Here is a 17,241-nt window from a genome sequence, read left to right on the forward strand (position 1 = left end):
CATTCTCGGGGGGATAATCCTGCTATCCAAGTGACCTCCACTACCATCACACAGAAACGTCTTAACGTGTTCTGGAAGATGGCTGTCTCTCCTAAGAGAACGGCTCTGAGCGGAACGGAGTTGATGCATGCAGATGACCAGCACAATGTTCATTCCGAGGTCGCCCCATCAATCTCGGTCACGACCAGTAAGGATGGCTGCTGTCTAGGGGGCGGCTTGTGCATCACTCATGTCGTTCAGCCTTCCGCGCTCCGCATCCCGATAGCGTAAAGACGCACGAAATCGACTGGCAGAATCCAGAACGTCACCTGTATTCGAGGTACACCCAGAGCAACAGTACCAGAGCCGAGAAGGTGCTCAGCAAGATAAACGTGAGTATATACCATGCAGGCTGTTTCTCTTGTGTTGATGTCTACTCAGGGCGGTCATGCGATTACCTATGCGTCGGGTCTAGCTGCGGCATACGCTGTAAGAACCGTTTTGAGGCACTGGACTACGGAGCATTCTGACAGAACACGGCTCAGGCCCTCGTCTTCTATAATCCCAAGCGTGTTGCTATCACAAATGGTTATCATGGCTGCCACATGACAATCGAAGTTATCAAGCAGTTGCGACCCGATCTGAAGGTTATCGACTTGGACCAGCCGTACCAGGAGGGTGATTTGTGCTGGCTAGAAACCCCGCTGAACCCCACTGGCGAAGTGAGGTATATCTTCAACGCACAATGCTTACATACGCAAATCTGAATCATCTCTACCCCAGGGATATCAAGTATTACGCCGACAAGGTGAAAGTGCTCGTACAACCCGGAATGTAACCCATACTCATGGCTATTAATTCAGATCCACAGTGTCGGAGGAAATTTGGTGATTGATGCTACCTTCGCGCCGCCACCCCTGCAGTACCCATTCAAATGGGGCGCAGACTGCGTAATGCACAGCGGTAAAGCATATTCATCATGGTACAATCGACCGACGCTCAATGGCACGCATGTGTAGGGACCAAATATTTCGGCGGACATTCTGATCTTCTCGCTGGCGTTCTTGTCGTCCAAACCCAAGAAGAATGGAACAAGGTACTCGCGGATACAGATCCTCGCTGATTATGGTCATCGCTGACGTCCGACTGATATCGATTATAGCTATGGAGCAATCGTACATACATGGGCAACATGATTGGCTCTTTCGAAGCTTGGCTCCTCCTTCGTTCACTCCGGACTTTACATCTTCGTGTCCCTAGACAAAGTGAAACCGCCACCGCTCTCGCTCAATGGCTTGCGAAGATTGCAGCGGCGAAGCCAGGTAATATCTGTTTCTCGGTGGTCGCCCTTTTTCAACGTCTCACACTTTTGCCTGCGCGGTCAGGGACGCTCGTTGATGGCGTTCCCGGCGGGATCATAGAGACGGTCTGGCACTCCTCGTTACAGGGCAAGAATGAGCGAGGATGGGATCCAAAAGATCAGATGGAGGGCGGCTGGAATGCTACTTTCTCCATCTTCGTGAGTTCATTCGAGACATCGTGCGTCGCATGCTGACATGTCGTAGATGAAGGACACCCGGCATGCAGAACTACTTCCGCATGCACTGAAGTATTTCGTGGTGCGATCATTCCGTAACATTCGACTACTGCGTATTCAATAACCGCACGTGTATCAAGCCGGCTACGTCGCTAGGTGGTGTCGAGTCCCTGATAGAACAGCGCCGGCAATCCGACCCAGGCGCCGATCCACGCCTCATTAGAATCAGCGTCGGCATCGAGGACTTATCGGTGAGTTATGACTGTGCGCATACCGAGCAGTCTCTGAGTGCCGTCTAGGACCTGAAAGACGACATGCGTAGGGCACTCCAAGGCCTCGTCAACGTAGTGTGTTTATCACTTTCATTACAGCAACGACTAATCTTCCCGGTTCACAGGAGAAGGCGAAACTCTAGTCATACCAGCTTCTACTCCGCCTCCGAGCATGCATCCTCACCGTGATAAACACAAACATACAGCTCGCAATATACACATTGCGTTGACCATCGTCTAACGCAGAAACAATTGACTCGACTACTTCACTAGTACACAAAATTGGAACGCTGCTGTGCTACTTGCATCCTAGGACCGTGAATGGCATGAGCATACTCCGACGACCAAGACAGCGCCAATCCCCTTCACGGCAGTGGCACACCTGCGTGATACATTTTGCGCACCAGCAACATCTCGCCGATTGAGAGATTTCTCCGTGGATGCTGGGTGCCTGAAAGTAGTGTGCGTAGATTGATCTGATCCAGGTGAATGCACGCATGCCAGGTCTGGTGTCGAAGGCCCAGGTAAAGGATGCAACCGGAACGTATACTGGTCTCCAGCACGGCTAAGCCCGCAACCATGACCACGTCAACGCTTAGTACGTTTCGTGGGTTCCGACTCGGACATGTAGGTGTTCGAAGTCAGGAGGCGACGTTTCTTCGCTGTTCGAGAATAATGCGCCAGCACCCATTCGCGGTCGGCTTCCTTCTGTTCTATGGTGCCTTGCCGGATTTCGTACGCTATTGTGGCTATTGCTCAGCATGTCAACAGCACGAGCCAGCGATGACACTAACGTTTCATTTCGAATCGCGGCCCCACCTCAGCGAGTTGCACCGAGCGAGGAATGTTGACAAAGACGTGATGTCTGGAAGGATTTTGGCGAGCGGCACGCTGAACGGTCACGGAAAGGCGTACCGGAATGAAATGAAGTCATTCTCATTGGCGAAAGTCATCACTCGCTTGCTGTCCTCCTTCGGCACAGGGAAAAGGTATTTTAGTACGTCCCGTATTCTCTCGCCTAGCTTGGAACTAAAGTTCTCGAATATGAGATGAGGGTATTGTTCTGATACTGTCGATGATTTGTACGATGCGATGTCGTGACGAAGGGTAACGTTATGAAGGCTGAAGTAAACAGTGGGCCCGTGCGGGAAGTGGGAAACAATCATAGCGTCTATGAATTTATTCAGAACAAGCCAACCTGACGCGCAGGCAATGACACGTACCGGGTGTACCACGGTGCTCGTGTAATATAACCAGGTCCGTGACATCGTTTGCTCGGCAAGCGTCTGCGAGCTCCTTCACGACATAGTTTCCTCGATTTATTCGGTGCGAGTTGGGGAAGACGAGGCGCATTTCCTGACATGATGTCTGATGAAAAGGTTATTGGGAACGAGGATGTACCTATGTACCTTGGCAAATTGTAGCAACTTGGAGCTAGGGTCACGCGAAGTAGTCACGATGATCTTCGGGTCCTCCATTCCGGCACGAGAGTACTCGTTGTCAACATGGTTAGAAGGCTCTGGTGGTCACATGTATATCAGAACCCCAATATATCCATGCAATCACTCACTGGTTTGTGCATCGTCGAAGGCTAAATCACGCCCAAGATCTTTGGCATCCTTCCGGAGCTCTGTCGGAAGTTGCTTGCCACTGGCCAGAGCATCTTTTATGCGCTGTTTGCGTTCGTAGGTCTGGCGTTCTTGCGCTTCGAGGGACTTGGCATATACGTATTGTCGTCGTTCACGAGCTTGACGACGGAGCATGATGGAGATACAGAGGCAGGTAGACTTACAGGTGCACAAAAAATCAATGATGCTATGAAATGCACGTGACAAATCCTCGACCTGTCCCAAAAAATACTATATATTATATACACACTGAGGTTGAACAGCCGCGGGTAGTTTATTAGTCAATGCTGAGCTGCTTGTCCAGCTCTGAGAAGCCTTCAAAGAGCGAAGTGAAGAGATCAATCGCGTTCTGTACATCATGCGATCCAGCAGTTTCTCGAATTGAGTGCATCGACAACTGTGCGCAGCCAACGTCCACAGTGCGAACGCCAATCTTGGATAACATTGGTCCAACAGTCGATCCACATGCCCTGTCAACATAATGAGTCGCTTTTGGTGATGGAACTAATAGGCCACGTACATGTCATTTCGAACTTCGTACTCCTGCACCTGGCCACCCTTCCTTTCGACCAATTTCTTTACGAGGAAGGTGCCGATAGCGTCGCTAGCGTAACGCTGTTTGGCATTGGTCTTGATAACAATCCCGCCGTTCATCCTCGGCTGGTGGTTGTCCTCATGCTTACTCAAATAGTTGGGGTGCAGCGCATGTCCCATATCAGCGGAAACGAGCAGCGACTTCGCGATCGATTGAGCGAAAGCCGCAGGTGTTGGTGACAGACGCTCAAAGAGCGACGGGATGAGGGAGGAATCCGCACCGGAGGTGGAGACGCTGCCAACCTCCTCGTGATTGAACAGTGCGATGCAGTTCACGTTGCCTTCGAGCGGACCCGCTGAAGTGGAGGAAGCCCACTGAGCAAGAGCTTCCACCGCCGCAAATCTTCATGCCCGCATGAATGATAGTCCCCACACAGTTTTGGGATGTTGCATGCTTACGAGGAGAATTGATTGTCCATGCGTGGCGAGAAAATGAATTCGTTGTTAATACCTCCGAGCACGGACGGTTGTGTATCATACAGATGACTGGATATGGTGAGCCCGTGGTGCACGACAAGATAGTGAGTTAACATACAGTTCAAAGTCGTGAATCTCCTCTGCTTTGATTGACAACTCTTCCGCAAGGAGGGCCAGCAGTTGAGAGTGATGATTCCCTTGCACACTAGACGCGCCCGGTTTCTTGTCGGATGACGAAGGTGCTTCTCTTTGCGCGTTCAATTGTGACTCCACCAATCCTAAGATTGGAACAAACTCCGTTTCCTGGTTAAACTTGAGAGATTCGTTCACGTTGCGATCCACTGGGTTTCCGTGATTGCGCATTGTCAGCATAGTACTTTCCATGAATGCGAACGCAACATACGATGGATGGCAAGCGTTGGGATGCGAATGAGAGGCTTGTCTACCTTGACCAAACGAGATGTGAAGCCGTTAGGGCTCGCCACGACGACACGACCGGCTAGAGACAGGTCACGGTCGAGCCAGGAATGCCAGATGCCTCCTCCATAAGTCTCAACGCCGACCTGGAGGTAGCCTGCCTTGGTCCGTTTGGAGACGGGGCGGACCTATACGAGACATTCAGTGTTAACGTTATTGAATGCCGAGTGGATTCGTACACGAAGGTTGGGGCTATCGACATGCGTGGCAACAATCGATAGGCCAGCTCCGGCTTTCCATTCCTTCGGGAGCGTGAATGCAAGCAAAGCACTCTGGTTCCTGCACAGCCGTTCGTTGAAAGCAAAGGAGTGGACAACGAAGACTAACCTCGTGAAGTAGTACTTTCCACCTTCGGTCAAGTCTTTCTCCCAGTCATCCTTTTCCTTAATCTGCGTATCCGCGATCAGGAAGCGCAGAGATGGAGGTTACAGGGGGTTGCACCTTGCGGAAACCAGCGTTCTCGAGCCTCACGCTCGCATTATGGATAGCGTGGAACGGTGTCGGTGAAGCATTGACGAAGGAAAGAAACTTTGTTGCTGCCTCTGGGCCCGATTGGTGGATCATCATTCCTAGCTCGCAGGGTTAAGACAAAGGTTGGTGAGAAAAGGCGAGTTCAGCAGGAGCTACTGACTGCGAGCGCGGTGTGCGATACTAAGATAGAACGTGGCTGTGCAAGTTTTCATCTTCACCATGGTCCAGAGCTACTTTCGGCATGGGCCCACCGAGGTACGTCCCATAGTTGTAGGCATTGGCACGTCATTCTGATTGACGAGCATGTAGGCCTTTGGCTTGATATGCAGTGCATCGTCTAACTCCGTATACGATGGCAAGTTCGCCTACGTCCCTGCACTGGAAGATGTCCTCGTGTGGGACGTTAAAAAGGGCCAAATGGTGAGCGTCATCGTCTGAGGTCTCCAACTATCCATTCATTTCCTTCAAGGTTGCAATGTGGCACGAGGCTGGACATCGTAGCGAAGTAACGAGCATCCTGTCCTCTCCAACGAGGAGTACATTTGCTGTCGGTTACGCCGACGGGTCCATCCGCATCTGGGACAATGCCTCGGGCTCCGTCATAACGACACTCAACGGGCACAAGAAAGCGGTCTCTGCACTAGCATATGATGAAACTGGGACGAGGCTGGCGTCAGGTTCTCAGGATACGGATCTCATCGTGTGGGATTTGGTTGCAGAAGTTGGCCTGTTCAGGTATGCACTCTTGTGTCGACCTATGAATCATACTCAACACACGCAGACTGCGCGGACACCGGGACCAGATAACAGTCATTCGATTCCTCTCAGTTGACTCGGGAAATCTTCCTTCAAATTCCACTTCTCCTGGAACCGGGCTGCTCTTGACCGCGTCCAAGGACACACTATTGAAAGTGTGGGATCTATCCACCCAGCATTGTATCCAAACCGTAGTGGCTCATCGCTCGGAGGTTTGGACCTTGGCGGTGGACACCCAACAGGGCCTAGCCTTCACCGGAAGTGGAGAGGGCGAGCTGAAGGCATGGACGTTGGATACTGCTCCGTATGAGGAGAGGCTCAAAGACGCAGCCCCCGGCGAAGTATGTAGTCATCTCGACCGAACCATAGCACAGTGATTGATTGATTGCTTGTAGGTGCCCAAGGTCGTACTCCCACTCTCTTCACTCCCTCTTTCTTCACGCAATCGCGTAACCCAAGTTTCCTTTCATCCTTCCCAACCCTTCTTTGCGGTGCAATCGCACGAGCGGTCCGTTGAAATTTTCCGTATACGTACCGAGGAGGAGATCAGGAAGAAGCAGGCAAGGAGGAAGAAGCGCGCTAAAGAAAAGCAAGTGGAGAAGAGTGGAAAGGGTAGGCCGGGTGGTGCAACTGACGATCCGAAAGAGGATGGCGTAGAGGAAGATATCGATCTTGTGGACCGCTTCACGCCGTATCTCGTAATCAGGGCTACCGGCAAGGTTCGCTCCTTCGATTTCGGACCTGGGGACATGCAACAGAATCTAAAAGGCGGCACGCCTGTAAGTTGCGCCCATGTTCTATTCATACCGATGTTAAGCCGTGACGGGAAGCTGTTTATGGCACTCGCGAGCAATGCTCTGGAAGTGTATAGCATACCACCTCCCTCAAAGTCGAAGTCAAAAGAAGATCTGCCGGAGGCTACCCGTGTCTATTCGGTAGACATTCCAGGTCACAGAAATGACGTTCGTACGCTCTGCTTGAGTTCTGACGATACGCTTCTGGCTTCGGCATCAAACGGTTAGTCGCTGTTGTACAGACCATAACGTTCTTCTACTTATCACGTTTGTTGCGTAGGCTCCTTGAAAATATGGAATATGAAGACCACCTCTTGCATTCGGACGCTGGATTGTGGCTACGCCATTTGCAGCATGTTCCTTCCTAGCGATCGCCACGTAAGGTATCCCATTAATCCAAACACGCATTGCTCATCCTCAACAGGTCGTCATCGGTACAAAAAGCGGGGAAATGCAAATATTCGATATTGCATCCTCGACGCTGTTGGAGACGATCGAAGCGCACAAGGGAACTCTATGGTCGATGCATTTGCGATCAGACGAGATGGCTCTAGCGACTGGCAGTGCCGATAAGGATGTGAAATTCTGGGACGTCAAGCACAGGAACTCCGAAGACAGCGTACGTGTGCAATGAGTGTACATACCACGCTCAGGCGCTGACCATGTATTGCAATAGGACGGGAGACAAGTTACCCTGGTGCATACGAAGACATTAAAGATGACTGATGACGTACTCGCTGTACGATACAGTCCGAACGGGAAGCTACTCGCGGTCGCACTGCTTGACTCTACCGTCAAGGTGTTTTACGAGGATACGTTGAAATTTTTCATTTCACTCTACGGCCACAAGGTACCTAGATGATAGCTTTCTTGCTTCTGTCGCTTTTCTGAGTGCGTACTGCGATGCAGCTCCCTGTGCTAGGAATGGACATCTCGCATGACTCCAAGCTGATTGTAACCTGCTCCGCGGACAAGAACGTCAAAATCTGGGGACTCGATTTCGGTGATTGTCACAGGTCGATTTTCGCGCATGACGAAAGCGTCATGCAGGTCGCGTTCGAATACGAGTCGCACTACTTCTGGACGGTCGGTAAGGACAGAATGGTCAAGTATTGGGATGGTGACAAGGTCAGGGGCTTTGTTTATGAGTTAGGATGCGTCTGACATCCACATCTGCAGTTCGAGAATATCCAGAAACTGGAAGGTCACCATTCGGAGGTTTGGGCATTGGCAGTCAGTCACGCAGGTAAACTGGTGGTCACTGGGTCGCACGATAAGTCTATCCGGGTATGGGAGAAACTTGACGATGAGGTACGGATTGCACTATGTCCCTTACCCATTTTCCGACTAACGTCTCATCGCCCGCTCGCAGCTATTCCTGGAAGAAGAGCGGGAAAAGGAACTCGAAGCTATATATGACTCTGGGATCACCGACACTATGAATCGCGAGGATGCAGCTATAGGATCAGGGGTAGACGGCGCCACGATGGACTCGGCGGAAGCGACCGCCGTACACAAGCAAACGACGGAGACGCTCATGGCCGGTGAGCGAATTGTCGAGGCCCTTGATCTCGCGGACGGGGAAAGGACTGCGATTGCCCTGTGGGAGGCGGATAAGGCGAAGCTTTCCGAAGAAGATGCCAGTCGGCTCCCACCGCCTCAGCGGAACCCGGTACTAACTGCGTATGATGTCGAGCCGGAAGGGTGGGTGCTCCGGGTTGTGGAGAAGATACCCAATGCGGCACTGGAGGACGCTTTGCTGGTCTTGCCGTTCGGAAAGGTGCTCAGTCTCATGTGGTACCTCGATGAATGGGCCAAGCGGGTCGGTTGTTCTCTACTCTCGGCTTGGTCCAGTCTTTGACCGTGATTACCCAGGATTGGAACATAACGCTCACATGCCGCGTCTTGTTTTTCCTGCTGAAAACGCATCATCACCAGATTGTGGCCAACCGCGTCATGCGCACAGCGCTCATTCCGCTTCGAAAGCACCTTCGGTCCGTTCTCGCGAAGCAGAAGCAGACGATAGGGTGCGTCGAGATTTACTGTGCATTACCCATGGCTGATGCATGGCCCGATATAGTTACAACCTCGCGGCGTTGGAGTACATTCGACGGCAGAATGAAGCCTCGCGAACGGCACAATTCTATGAAGAGGAAGGCTTGGATGAGGCCAAGGTCAGAGCGAAAATCGCGGACGGCCGAAAGAGGAAACGAGTTAATATCAAAGCTTGAACCGTCAATGAACTGGGAGCGGTCGGGAGTTATGCCTCGCATTGGGGCCCGCGACTGCCTGCGAGCGTCCTCGCCTCGCCGTTTGGCCTGGGCTGAAACGCGCAGGAGGGGTTGATGCTGTATACATTCGCTTCAAAATGAGATCGATTCTCCGTGCAGCGGTGATGTCCGCGCGCACAGCGTGACAGCGCCGGCGCAGATGTGAAAGGCGTGAGGTTGGATGTAGTGAGGCACGCGATTGCAAATTGAGTCAGATTGGCATCGTGGGCGCAAGAGATCCCTCTCATCTTCACCGTCCGTCTTCATACAATAGTCCGGGAAGCGACCTCGCTTCCCACCTCCGACCGCAATGGAGGTTTGCTCTGCCCACCCATCCTAACTTGCCCACCCATATCGTACTCGTCTGCTGGGGTGCAATCGGAAGGCCCCGCGGTACGCACAGGCGACCGCCAACGGTCTATAGTCGCCTCGGCACCTATTACCTCCAAATAATTCTCGCGAGTTTACGTGTCGTGCGGTCCTGTTCGCTACCGTCGAGTCGGCTGTGGCAACTCCCTGCTGGGCTTGCCCTTGGTTTTCCTGAACATAGTCGATGTGCGTGCTGCAGGGTGCCTGCTGCAGACCGCGTTCTGACCGATATTGATCAGCTTTGCGATTACCATGAGGGCCATGTTCGGTACGCGGTCCGCGACCGTCAAGCGAAAAGAGTCTCGGGGATCCTCTGGTCCATCTTCGGGACGCAGTTACAGCAGTTCCGATACTTCAGACAATCAGCGGCAGAAAGCACAACAAGTTGAGGCCATGCTGTCGTCTTTAGGTCCAATGCTAGGACCAGCGCCGTCTAAGCCTCGAGCGACACCCAAGAAAACCCATGGAAATTCGAGTGACCGTACGCCAGCACCGCGTCATGCTGACCTCGCGTCTGCTGCTCCGTGGAATGCACCTCGGCGCATATTATCGCAAGTCGATTCGGACGAGGAGTTCGTATCCTTCACTCGCCCCTCTCCACCCCCCTCTGCACTCGGACTTTCGACGTCGCATCACACGGGTCACCCTTACCCTTTCTCCTCTCGTGGCACGGTGGCTTCTGTACATTCTCCCGAACCTGTACAGCGCACCACTCATAACACCTATCATCCACCAACTCTGGGGCCGGTGAGGAAAGCCAACGCGATAGTGCAACCCGATCATACACCGCGCCGCAACGGTGCCTCTGCACAAACCATTCACGAACAACCACATCGCTCGCGTTCCAAATCCTTAGGCGCACATACTCGTTCCCCCCCGACTATCCAACACAAACCACCGCTTCCCCCTGCACCTGCTCGAACAATCAGGGAGCCAACGAGGGAACTGTCGTTCTTTGAGTCGGACTGGGGCGGTGATGACCCTTTTGCGCGTCTTCCTCCCCCTTCGCATGTGCCACCGTCGTTTCCTCCGGATCTTTTGGACCACCAAGCGACCGTCTCTGCATTGTCTGTCAAAAAATCCACCATTCCAAACAAGCAGAGCATGCCTAATCTGGAGGGCATATGGCAAAGGTTTTTGGTTGAGGCCGACGAAGAGGACACCCAGGACTCCTCACTTCCAGATTCAGCGAGCGGGGCCCCGCTATTAGGCAGATCAATGTCTGCGAATGCGGTGGACGCCGCAGGATCGGCAATGCCGCGCCCTGTCTCGGTGGCACGGCGGACTCAATCGCATCAAGCTCTGGCACTTCGTGCCCGTACGCAGACCCCGCGTTATCCGATTTATCATTCCAGTGCTTCAGACTTGCGATACAACTCTGGAAGGCATAACGAAACTTGGTCCGACTCTGGTTCCTACTCTCGCATTTCACGGACGCCGCCCATGCCAACGGGCACAGACGAACATCGCTCAAGCGCCTTGCTCGACGCATTTTCTCATCTTGAGGCTGTCCAAGAGGAGTTCCGTCTTTCTGCTGCAGCAACGGCGCCGGACTCTCCAGCAGCGGCGCCCTCCGGCTTTCCTACCCCGCCCCTCTCACTTCCCCGACAAAGACCGCCACCCTGGGACAAAAACGCCGAACTACCGCAACTCTCGACAGAGAAGCTGCTACCGCCCATCGTCACAGACGTGACACGTGGGATCCCTTTGGCGACACCCCCGCTCGAAAGCGCCCTGAGCTGGGCTTCATCACGAAGCGAAGACAGTCAAGCTTTTTCGCCGTTCACCCCTCAATCTTCGCGTCCCTTCCACACTGCTGTAAGCAGTCCGTCTGCTTCGGCGCCTCCTGTGAACTTCTGCCGGCCGGTCCACATGCTTCCTCGCGCTACCTCTCCTCCACATGGGCCATTACCTAGACCCCCGGACTTATTCATTCCGGCTAGGACGGAGTTACAGCTGACACCTCCACGCTCAAAATCTTCGAGGGAAGATGCATCATCATCGCACGGCGGAGCCGACGCGGACTTCCCATCTTTCGCACCGGACACAATTGCTTCCCCGCCTGTATCCAGAACGCCGTCGCCTGAACCGGATGCAGAGAACGTCCTCTTCATTCCTGAGCGTTCGCCAGGCTCTTCCCCGCTCTCCCCGGACTTGCAAGCGTTCATTAAAGCTGACCTGCATAAGTCCGGTGCACTCTCTCGAATGCGTCGTCAGCAGCGTCAGGAATTCCTCAGCTCGACGACGACAATAGAAGTTAACCGCTGTCCTACCCCAAACTCCACCGAAGGAGACGTGCAATGGGGTTATGCCGTTTGATCAATTTTACGAGTTCACTACAGTTCGCTTTTTCTCCGATTATCATCCCACGTCATATTTCGTTCTTTGTATCACTGATGTGGTTGTTGCATTAGATCGATACCGACGCGTCGGTATCTGCTACCGAAGCAGGACTTCGCGAACTTCAGAAATATTACGGTCCTTCCTAGTGTTCAATACCGTGGCGCTTTTGTAGGTATAGTAAGGAGGTACCATCATACTGAATGTAGCATTGCAAACATATGATCCAGAGGATGTGGAAGGCGAAAATTTATTATGCTTTTCGTCGTAATAACAAACATGGAGAGGTGGATACAGTTGATGTAGGTAGTGCGGGTGTCCAACTCTAAACTAATACAATGTAGGAGGTACAGATAGATAGATGCAATGTGGCTGAAGACAAATGCGACGGAGAGCAACGAGGATGACAATAAATAGAGATCGAATCTAGAAGTCCTCATCCAGCGTACTGTGGTGACATGAGTCAAGAGCGTTGCAGAAGTAAACGGGATACTCACAATGTTTTGGCGCTTGCAGGGGGAGCCTCGCCTTCGACTGGTGCTTGACCGTGCTTCGATGTCGCAACACCGGCTTTCGAGTAGTCGCTGACACGTTTCTCGAAGAAGTTCGTCTTGCCCTGAAGGGAGATCATGTCCATGAAGTCGAAGGGGTTGGTGACGTTGTAGTGTTTTTCGCCACCGAGAGCGACGAGGAGACGGTCTGCCACGAACTCGATGTATTGGCACATGAGCTTCGCGTTCATGCCAATCAAGGCGACAGGAAGGGCATCCGTCAGGAACTCTTGCTCGATGCCGACCGCCTCAACAATAATGGCCTTGACGACCTCAGGGTGGGGGCGCCGACGCAAGTGCGAGAAAAGCAGGCAGGCGAAGTCGGTGTGCATGCCTTCATCGCGGCTTATGAGCTCGTTGGAGAAGGTGAGTCCAGGCATGAGACCACGCTTCTTTAGCCAAAAGATGCTGGCAAAGGAACCGGAGAAGAAGATACCCTCCACGGCGGCAAATGCAACGAGACGCTCGGCGAATCCACTGCGTTGATCGTTGATCCAGCGGATTGCCCAATCAGCTTTGCGCTTGACACAGGGAATGGTCTCGATGGCGTCAAAAAGGTAGTCTCGTTGCGCAGGGTCCTTGATGTAGGTGTCAATGAGTAGAGAGTAAGTTTCGGAGTGGATGTTTTCCATCATAATCTGGAAGCCGTAGAAGCACCGAGCTTCGGCAGCTTGCACTTCATTGGAGAAACGCTCGAGGAGGTTCTCATTGACGATACCATCGGAAGCGGCGAAAAAAGCAAGGACGTGCGAGATGAAGTGGCGCTCGTTGTCGTTCAAGCGGTTGTTCCAGTCATGCAAGTCCTTGGAGAGATCCATTTCCTCTGCGGTCCAGAACGATGCTTCCGCCTTCTTGTACATTTGCCAGATCTATGGAGGGAGGGAGGGAGGGCTTAGATACGTATCAAATGCAAGCTGTACTTAACTTACCTCATGGTACTGAATGGGGAACAATACGAAGCGACGCTTGGACTCCATCAAGAGAGGTTCCTGGTCTTCACCGACGATGAGTCGATATATACGTGGAAGGAAACTGCTTGACGTACCCTCCGGGAGGTCAACCTCACCAACATATCTAGTCCTGAGGTCCTCGACGGTGGTCTCAAGCTTGTGCTCCTCTTCAGAGACCTGTGTGGCGTGCTCGGCCTTCAGGAAGTTCATTTCGGGAAGCTCGTCAGAAACCGAGCTCGGTGAGTGAGATAGCCGCTCGTCGTTGATGGTCTTGGCAGGCTTGATAGGGGTCGTGAGGGAGAAAGCTTCGAGGGCTGCCGCAGCCTAACAGTAGTTATGAGAAAGGGATGAGACACGGCGCGACACGACACGGCACGAACCTTCTTAGATGGAGAGGGTTGAGGTGACGCGGCGCGAGGAGGGGTAACACAGGTAGCCATGGGTGATGAGTCGGTGAAAAGGATGTGTCTATAACGGACGAGGCAATTTACAGCTGGTAGGCTGGCGGCGGAAGAGACCGTGGTTGAAGTCGAGAGCAGACAGCAAAACTGGTTATAAGCCCGACGGCAGCTTGGCTCTGTTTACGTGATTCAACGCGTTGTGTTTGTTTGTTTTGGGGCCACAAGCGCGACAAAACGTGATTAGGTGGATTCGTCAACGCGTCGCGTCGCGCCATGATTCAATTAATCAGCGCGTCTAATACTGATAACGCGAAACACCGAGGCGGTCCTCGTACTGTCATGCCGTGTCTGAGCAGGGTGATATATTATACAGGCGACGGCTACACCCCTCCGTCAGGGTCTCATCGGCGAAGACAGTCGCACAGGAGCTGAAGTTGTGAGCCTATGACAACGTCGAACCAAGTTTCAGACGATGGAACGATTCAGAAATCCTCGTCAGTGTTGGTGGCAGTGCACGGTGAGCCTTGAAAGCACTAGTGTATGGAAGAAACACGCACAAAAATCGACTATGTTGCTGTTTCCTGCCCTGATCTTGGGAAGCTACCCCGGTCTGCGAATACTCACTAACCCGTTTTTCGAAAAAGTCAGTCTTGCCCTATAGGCGCCACGTGTCAGTGGATAAAGGGCGAAGCAAGCAACTTGTAGCGAGATCAAGTCCATAAAGTCGAAGGGATTGGCAGCGTTGTAATGTTTCATACACCCGAGTGCAACGAGCAGGAGATCAGCGACGAATTCCATATATCGGCACATTAACTCGCCATTCATTCTGATGAGCGAAACAGATAGCGCATCTACGACGTAATGAGTACACGGTGTTCGGATTTAACGGCTGGACGTGCCTTACCCGTCAAAAGCCCCTGCTCGATGCGCACGGCGTCGCTCACAATCTCCAGTATGGCATCCGGACGCGGGCGTCTTCGCAGGTATGAGGAAAGTAAGCATGCAAAATCTGTGTGCGTCCCTTCGTCTCGGCTTATAAACGTTGCTGAAGGTCAAACCCGGCATCAAGCCTCGTTTCTTGAGCCAGAATATTGCAGCAAAGGACCCACTGCAAAATATTCCTTCCATCGCGGCGAAGGCCGCTAATTGCTCTGCAAACCTGCTGTCCTTGTCTTCTATCCAGCGCAGTGCCCATTCCGCCTTCTTCTTCACACACGAGATGGTGTCAACCGCCCGGAACATTCTATCCCTCTCAACCTCATCACGCACGTATGTGTCGATGAGGAGGGAGTAAGTCTCCGTGTGCACGTGTTCAATCATGATTCAAATCCGTAGCACCGTTCTTCCGGTATTTTGACTTCGTTTAAGAAGTGTGAGACCACTATCTGGCAGATTTCGTTCACGATTCCGTCTGAAGTAGTCAAGAACGCCAGCTCGTAAGAAATAGCATGATGATCGTCAGAAGTGACTCAGCAAGTTCGAGACGATCGAGAGAGAAAATAATTGGGGAGGAGAAAATGAGAGGATGACACGATTCTGGGTAATTCTAGGGCGGCCTTGGAGTCCCCTAGAGTGATGGAAATCTCAAGATAAGAAACATAAACATGGGCAGATAGTTGGAGCAGCTTCAGAGCAGGTGCAACGAGCGGCGGCTTCATGTTTTCGAGGAAACCTCAGATCCAGGGTGGAAAAGCGTCGATGTTGAGTTTTGTAGGCGGCCTAGGTCGTGATAGATGTGGCACATTGAAGAAGGTATTTCCTAAACTTTGAGAGCGGTTTGAGGGTGGTAGGAAGCTTCGGGAGCTCGTGGAACGCGATACGGTTGTCGGGCATCGGTGCGCGAGGAGAGGCTGTTGCCTAAAAGGGGAATTCTCACGCCCAAAAAAGAAAAGGGGCTGTGTCGTCCTCCCCCGCTCCCGCTCGGGGTATCTGCTGGCTTGAGGCTCGCTCGCTTGCTTGGCTGGCTGGTCTCTTGCGCATCGCAATCGGTGTATTATGTTTATTCTACTCAGATACGTCACGGAGGCTCGACAACGGGGACCGGAGAATAGTTGCCTCCGAACTACATTTGCCATTAAGTTGCGAATATTGGGGATAGCGTATAACGGTGGCTGTGAGCAGCGAGAATATCAGGAAGAAAGAACGGACCAAGTTAACCTGCCCCGCAAAAAAGCTCAAGACGTAGATTTATTCACTTGCTCAGTCATGCGACTGCAGCTGGAGCGCCAGTACTACAGTACTGTGATAGTGACTCCAAGTCCGACTTCCTTGAGTACCACCGTGGCGGTGTTGGCAGCCTTAGTCAGGCACGTGGCTATACGATGGCCCGTCGCTTTCGAGCTTCTTCAGGCTTCAACTTGAAGGGTCGCACCTTGGTCGCACCATGAGCGAACATGTAGCAATGGCAAGGGCTGTGGATAAATCCGCCAAGGGGTACGTATCTGTGGCCCATTGTTTGTCGCCGACCACTCAACCTCTATCTCCCTGTAATGTCTAGCGGAGTCCTGGTTAAACTCGTTCTGTTTGCCGTCTCGTTGGCCATCGTTCCATTGCTGACATACTATGCCTCGTCAATCTATCTCTACGGAGGTGAGTCTCATGGTTCATCATGGTTGACTCACTCGACCAACTCGTCACTCAGGGAATACTACATATGCCGCTTTGACTGCTGTGTTCTCTGCCAATACTGTCCTCGTTGTCTACATCATCACGTCAATCTTCGAAGATACTCCACTCAAGACTTCACATGATTCTCCTTCAGAATCAACGGTTACGACGGCGGAGGACAAGAAACAGCGGTAGTGTCTTCTATGTATTGCGAGATGAGTGGTGACTTGCGAAAACAGACAGTCCCGCTGTTCGAGTGTACGTGGCTACACCATGATCAATTATAGTGCTACCCCGGGGATGCCTGCTTGTTTCATGTCCTCAATAACGCCATCCAGATCGCCAACGGTTTGTCTATGCAAGAAGGTTCACGTCAAGGTCTTCCCTTGAGAGCGGACCTCGCCGTATTGCCCTTCTGTCACCGCAGCGTTGCTACGGACCCCACACCCGCAGGTTACGTCGGTACGCTGTCGGATCTTTCTTTGCAATATATTGCTCCCAAATGCAACCGTCTTCATTTTCATCTTCGTACCCATTGTTCCTGCTGCTTTTGTGACGCTCAGTTGTTGTGGTTCGATCTCCTGGTCCTACTCATGATTCGATCCCTGCAGCAGGATGTATATCAGTTTTGTACAGCCATAACAAGAGCTGCATGTTTCGATCTTCGACGCGACATATACCCTCGATCAGCGATCGTGCGTCCACAAGAGATCGCCGTCGGGCCTAGACAAGTCTGTAAGGTTCATAGGTGTTCACCGATCTCATCGACAGACGGGTGTTGCAACGAGAAACAATGACGTGCTCAGGAAGGCCGTCGCAACGATGAGG

At 52.4% G+C, this 17,241-nt stretch overlaps 8 protein-coding genes across 8 annotated transcripts; 5 read left to right on the top strand and 3 right to left on the bottom strand.

The window, feature by feature from the left end:
• Positions 1 to 78: 78 nt before the first annotated feature.
• On the top strand, positions 79 to 1,931 carry PUNSTDRAFT_132800 (cystathionine gamma-synthase; the record flags this gene model as incomplete). The annotated part of the gene is made up of 13 exons (XM_007382176.1): positions 79 to 187; positions 241 to 371; positions 421 to 468; positions 525 to 706; positions 763 to 787; positions 843 to 942; positions 999 to 1,075; positions 1,142 to 1,301; positions 1,365 to 1,498; positions 1,545 to 1,598; positions 1,657 to 1,767; positions 1,816 to 1,860; positions 1,914 to 1,931. 13 exons carry the CDS (start codon positions 79 to 81, stop codon positions 1,929 to 1,931), a joined length of 1,194 nt encoding a protein of 397 aa, XP_007382238.1.
• A 445-nt stretch (positions 1,932 to 2,376) lies between these two features.
• PUNSTDRAFT_65645 (Brix-domain-containing protein) lies at positions 2,377 to 3,551 on the bottom strand (the record flags this gene model as incomplete). The annotated part of the gene is made up of 6 exons (XM_007382177.1): positions 2,377 to 2,528; positions 2,583 to 2,653; positions 2,704 to 2,959; positions 3,012 to 3,144; positions 3,198 to 3,307; positions 3,359 to 3,551. 6 exons carry the CDS (start codon positions 3,549 to 3,551, stop codon positions 2,377 to 2,379), a joined length of 915 nt encoding a protein of 304 aa, XP_007382239.1.
• Positions 3,552 to 3,555: 4 nt separating this feature from the next.
• On the bottom strand, positions 3,556 to 5,535 carry PUNSTDRAFT_142677 (aspartyl aminopeptidase). Its single transcript, XM_007382178.1, has 7 exons — positions 5,346 to 5,535; positions 5,084 to 5,293; positions 4,831 to 5,032; positions 4,546 to 4,768; positions 4,410 to 4,496; positions 3,937 to 4,353; positions 3,556 to 3,886 (listed from the first exon to the last, which is right to left on the bottom strand). The coding sequence occupies exons 1-7, from the start codon at positions 5,469 to 5,471 to the stop codon at positions 3,694 to 3,696; spliced, it is 1,458 nt and encodes a 485-aa protein (XP_007382240.1). The 5' UTR covers positions 5,472 to 5,535; the 3' UTR covers positions 3,556 to 3,693.
• A 59-nt stretch (positions 5,536 to 5,594) lies between these two features.
• On the top strand, positions 5,595 to 9,156 carry PUNSTDRAFT_64945 (WD-repeat-containing protein; the record flags this gene model as incomplete). Its single annotated transcript, XM_007382179.1, has 14 exons — positions 5,595 to 5,630; positions 5,685 to 5,795; positions 5,845 to 6,110; positions 6,157 to 6,472; positions 6,527 to 6,910; positions 6,962 to 7,148; positions 7,206 to 7,303; positions 7,350 to 7,550; positions 7,602 to 7,775; positions 7,835 to 8,053; positions 8,105 to 8,236; positions 8,298 to 8,747; positions 8,801 to 8,952; positions 9,006 to 9,156. 14 exons carry the CDS (start codon positions 5,595 to 5,597, stop codon positions 9,154 to 9,156), a joined length of 2,877 nt encoding a protein of 958 aa, XP_007382241.1.
• Positions 9,157 to 9,816: 660 nt separating this feature from the next.
• PUNSTDRAFT_132804 (uncharacterized protein) lies at positions 9,817 to 11,883 on the top strand (the record flags this gene model as incomplete). The annotated part of the gene is made up of 1 exon (XM_007382180.1): positions 9,817 to 11,883. One exon carries the CDS (start codon positions 9,817 to 9,819, stop codon positions 11,881 to 11,883), a length of 2,067 nt encoding a protein of 688 aa, XP_007382242.1.
• A 514-nt stretch (positions 11,884 to 12,397) lies between these two features.
• On the bottom strand, positions 12,398 to 13,845 carry PUNSTDRAFT_65344 (beta subunit of ribonucleotide reductase; the record flags this gene model as incomplete). The annotated part of the gene is made up of 4 exons (XM_007382181.1): positions 12,398 to 13,324; positions 13,385 to 13,449; positions 13,501 to 13,729; positions 13,786 to 13,845. The coding sequence occupies 4 exons, from the start codon at positions 13,843 to 13,845 to the stop codon at positions 12,398 to 12,400; spliced, it is 1,281 nt and encodes a 426-aa protein (XP_007382243.1).
• A 405-nt stretch (positions 13,846 to 14,250) lies between these two features.
• PUNSTDRAFT_43540 (uncharacterized protein) lies at positions 14,251 to 15,246 on the top strand (the record flags this gene model as incomplete). The annotated part of the gene is made up of 4 exons (XM_007382182.1): positions 14,251 to 14,323; positions 14,653 to 14,789; positions 14,995 to 15,096; positions 15,142 to 15,246. The coding sequence occupies 4 exons, from the start codon at positions 14,251 to 14,253 to the stop codon at positions 15,244 to 15,246; spliced, it is 417 nt and encodes a 138-aa protein (XP_007382244.1).
• Positions 15,247 to 16,189: 943 nt separating this feature from the next.
• PUNSTDRAFT_132806 (uncharacterized protein) lies at positions 16,190 to 16,608 on the top strand (the record flags this gene model as incomplete). Its single annotated transcript, XM_007382183.1, has 3 exons — positions 16,190 to 16,239; positions 16,304 to 16,395; positions 16,448 to 16,608. 3 exons carry the CDS (start codon positions 16,190 to 16,192, stop codon positions 16,606 to 16,608), a joined length of 303 nt encoding a protein of 100 aa, XP_007382245.1.
• Between the last annotated feature and the right edge of the window lie 633 nt (positions 16,609 to 17,241).

Source organism: Punctularia strigosozonata (genome assembly GCF_000264995.1).
Source record: "Punctularia strigosozonata HHB-11173 SS5 unplaced genomic scaffold PUNSTscaffold_4, whole genome shotgun sequence".
Taxonomy (NCBI): Eukaryota; Fungi; Basidiomycota; class Agaricomycetes; order Corticiales; family Punctulariaceae; genus Punctularia; species Punctularia strigosozonata.

Excerpts from the sequence above, each read along its gene's own strand:
- PUNSTDRAFT_142677 (XM_007382178.1), bottom strand. The coding sequence starts at position 5,471 with ATGATGATCCACCAATCGGGCCCAGAGGCAGCAACAAAGTTTCTTTCC. Across the intron at positions 4,354-4,409 it reads ATGGACAATCAATTCTCCTC|ATTTGCGGCGGTGGAAGCTC; the intron begins GTAAGCATGCAA and ends GCGGGCATGAAG. Across the intron at positions 3,887-3,936 it reads TACGAAGTTCGAAATGACAT|GGCATGTGGATCGACTGTTG; the intron begins GTACGTGGCCTA and ends TTATGTTGACAG.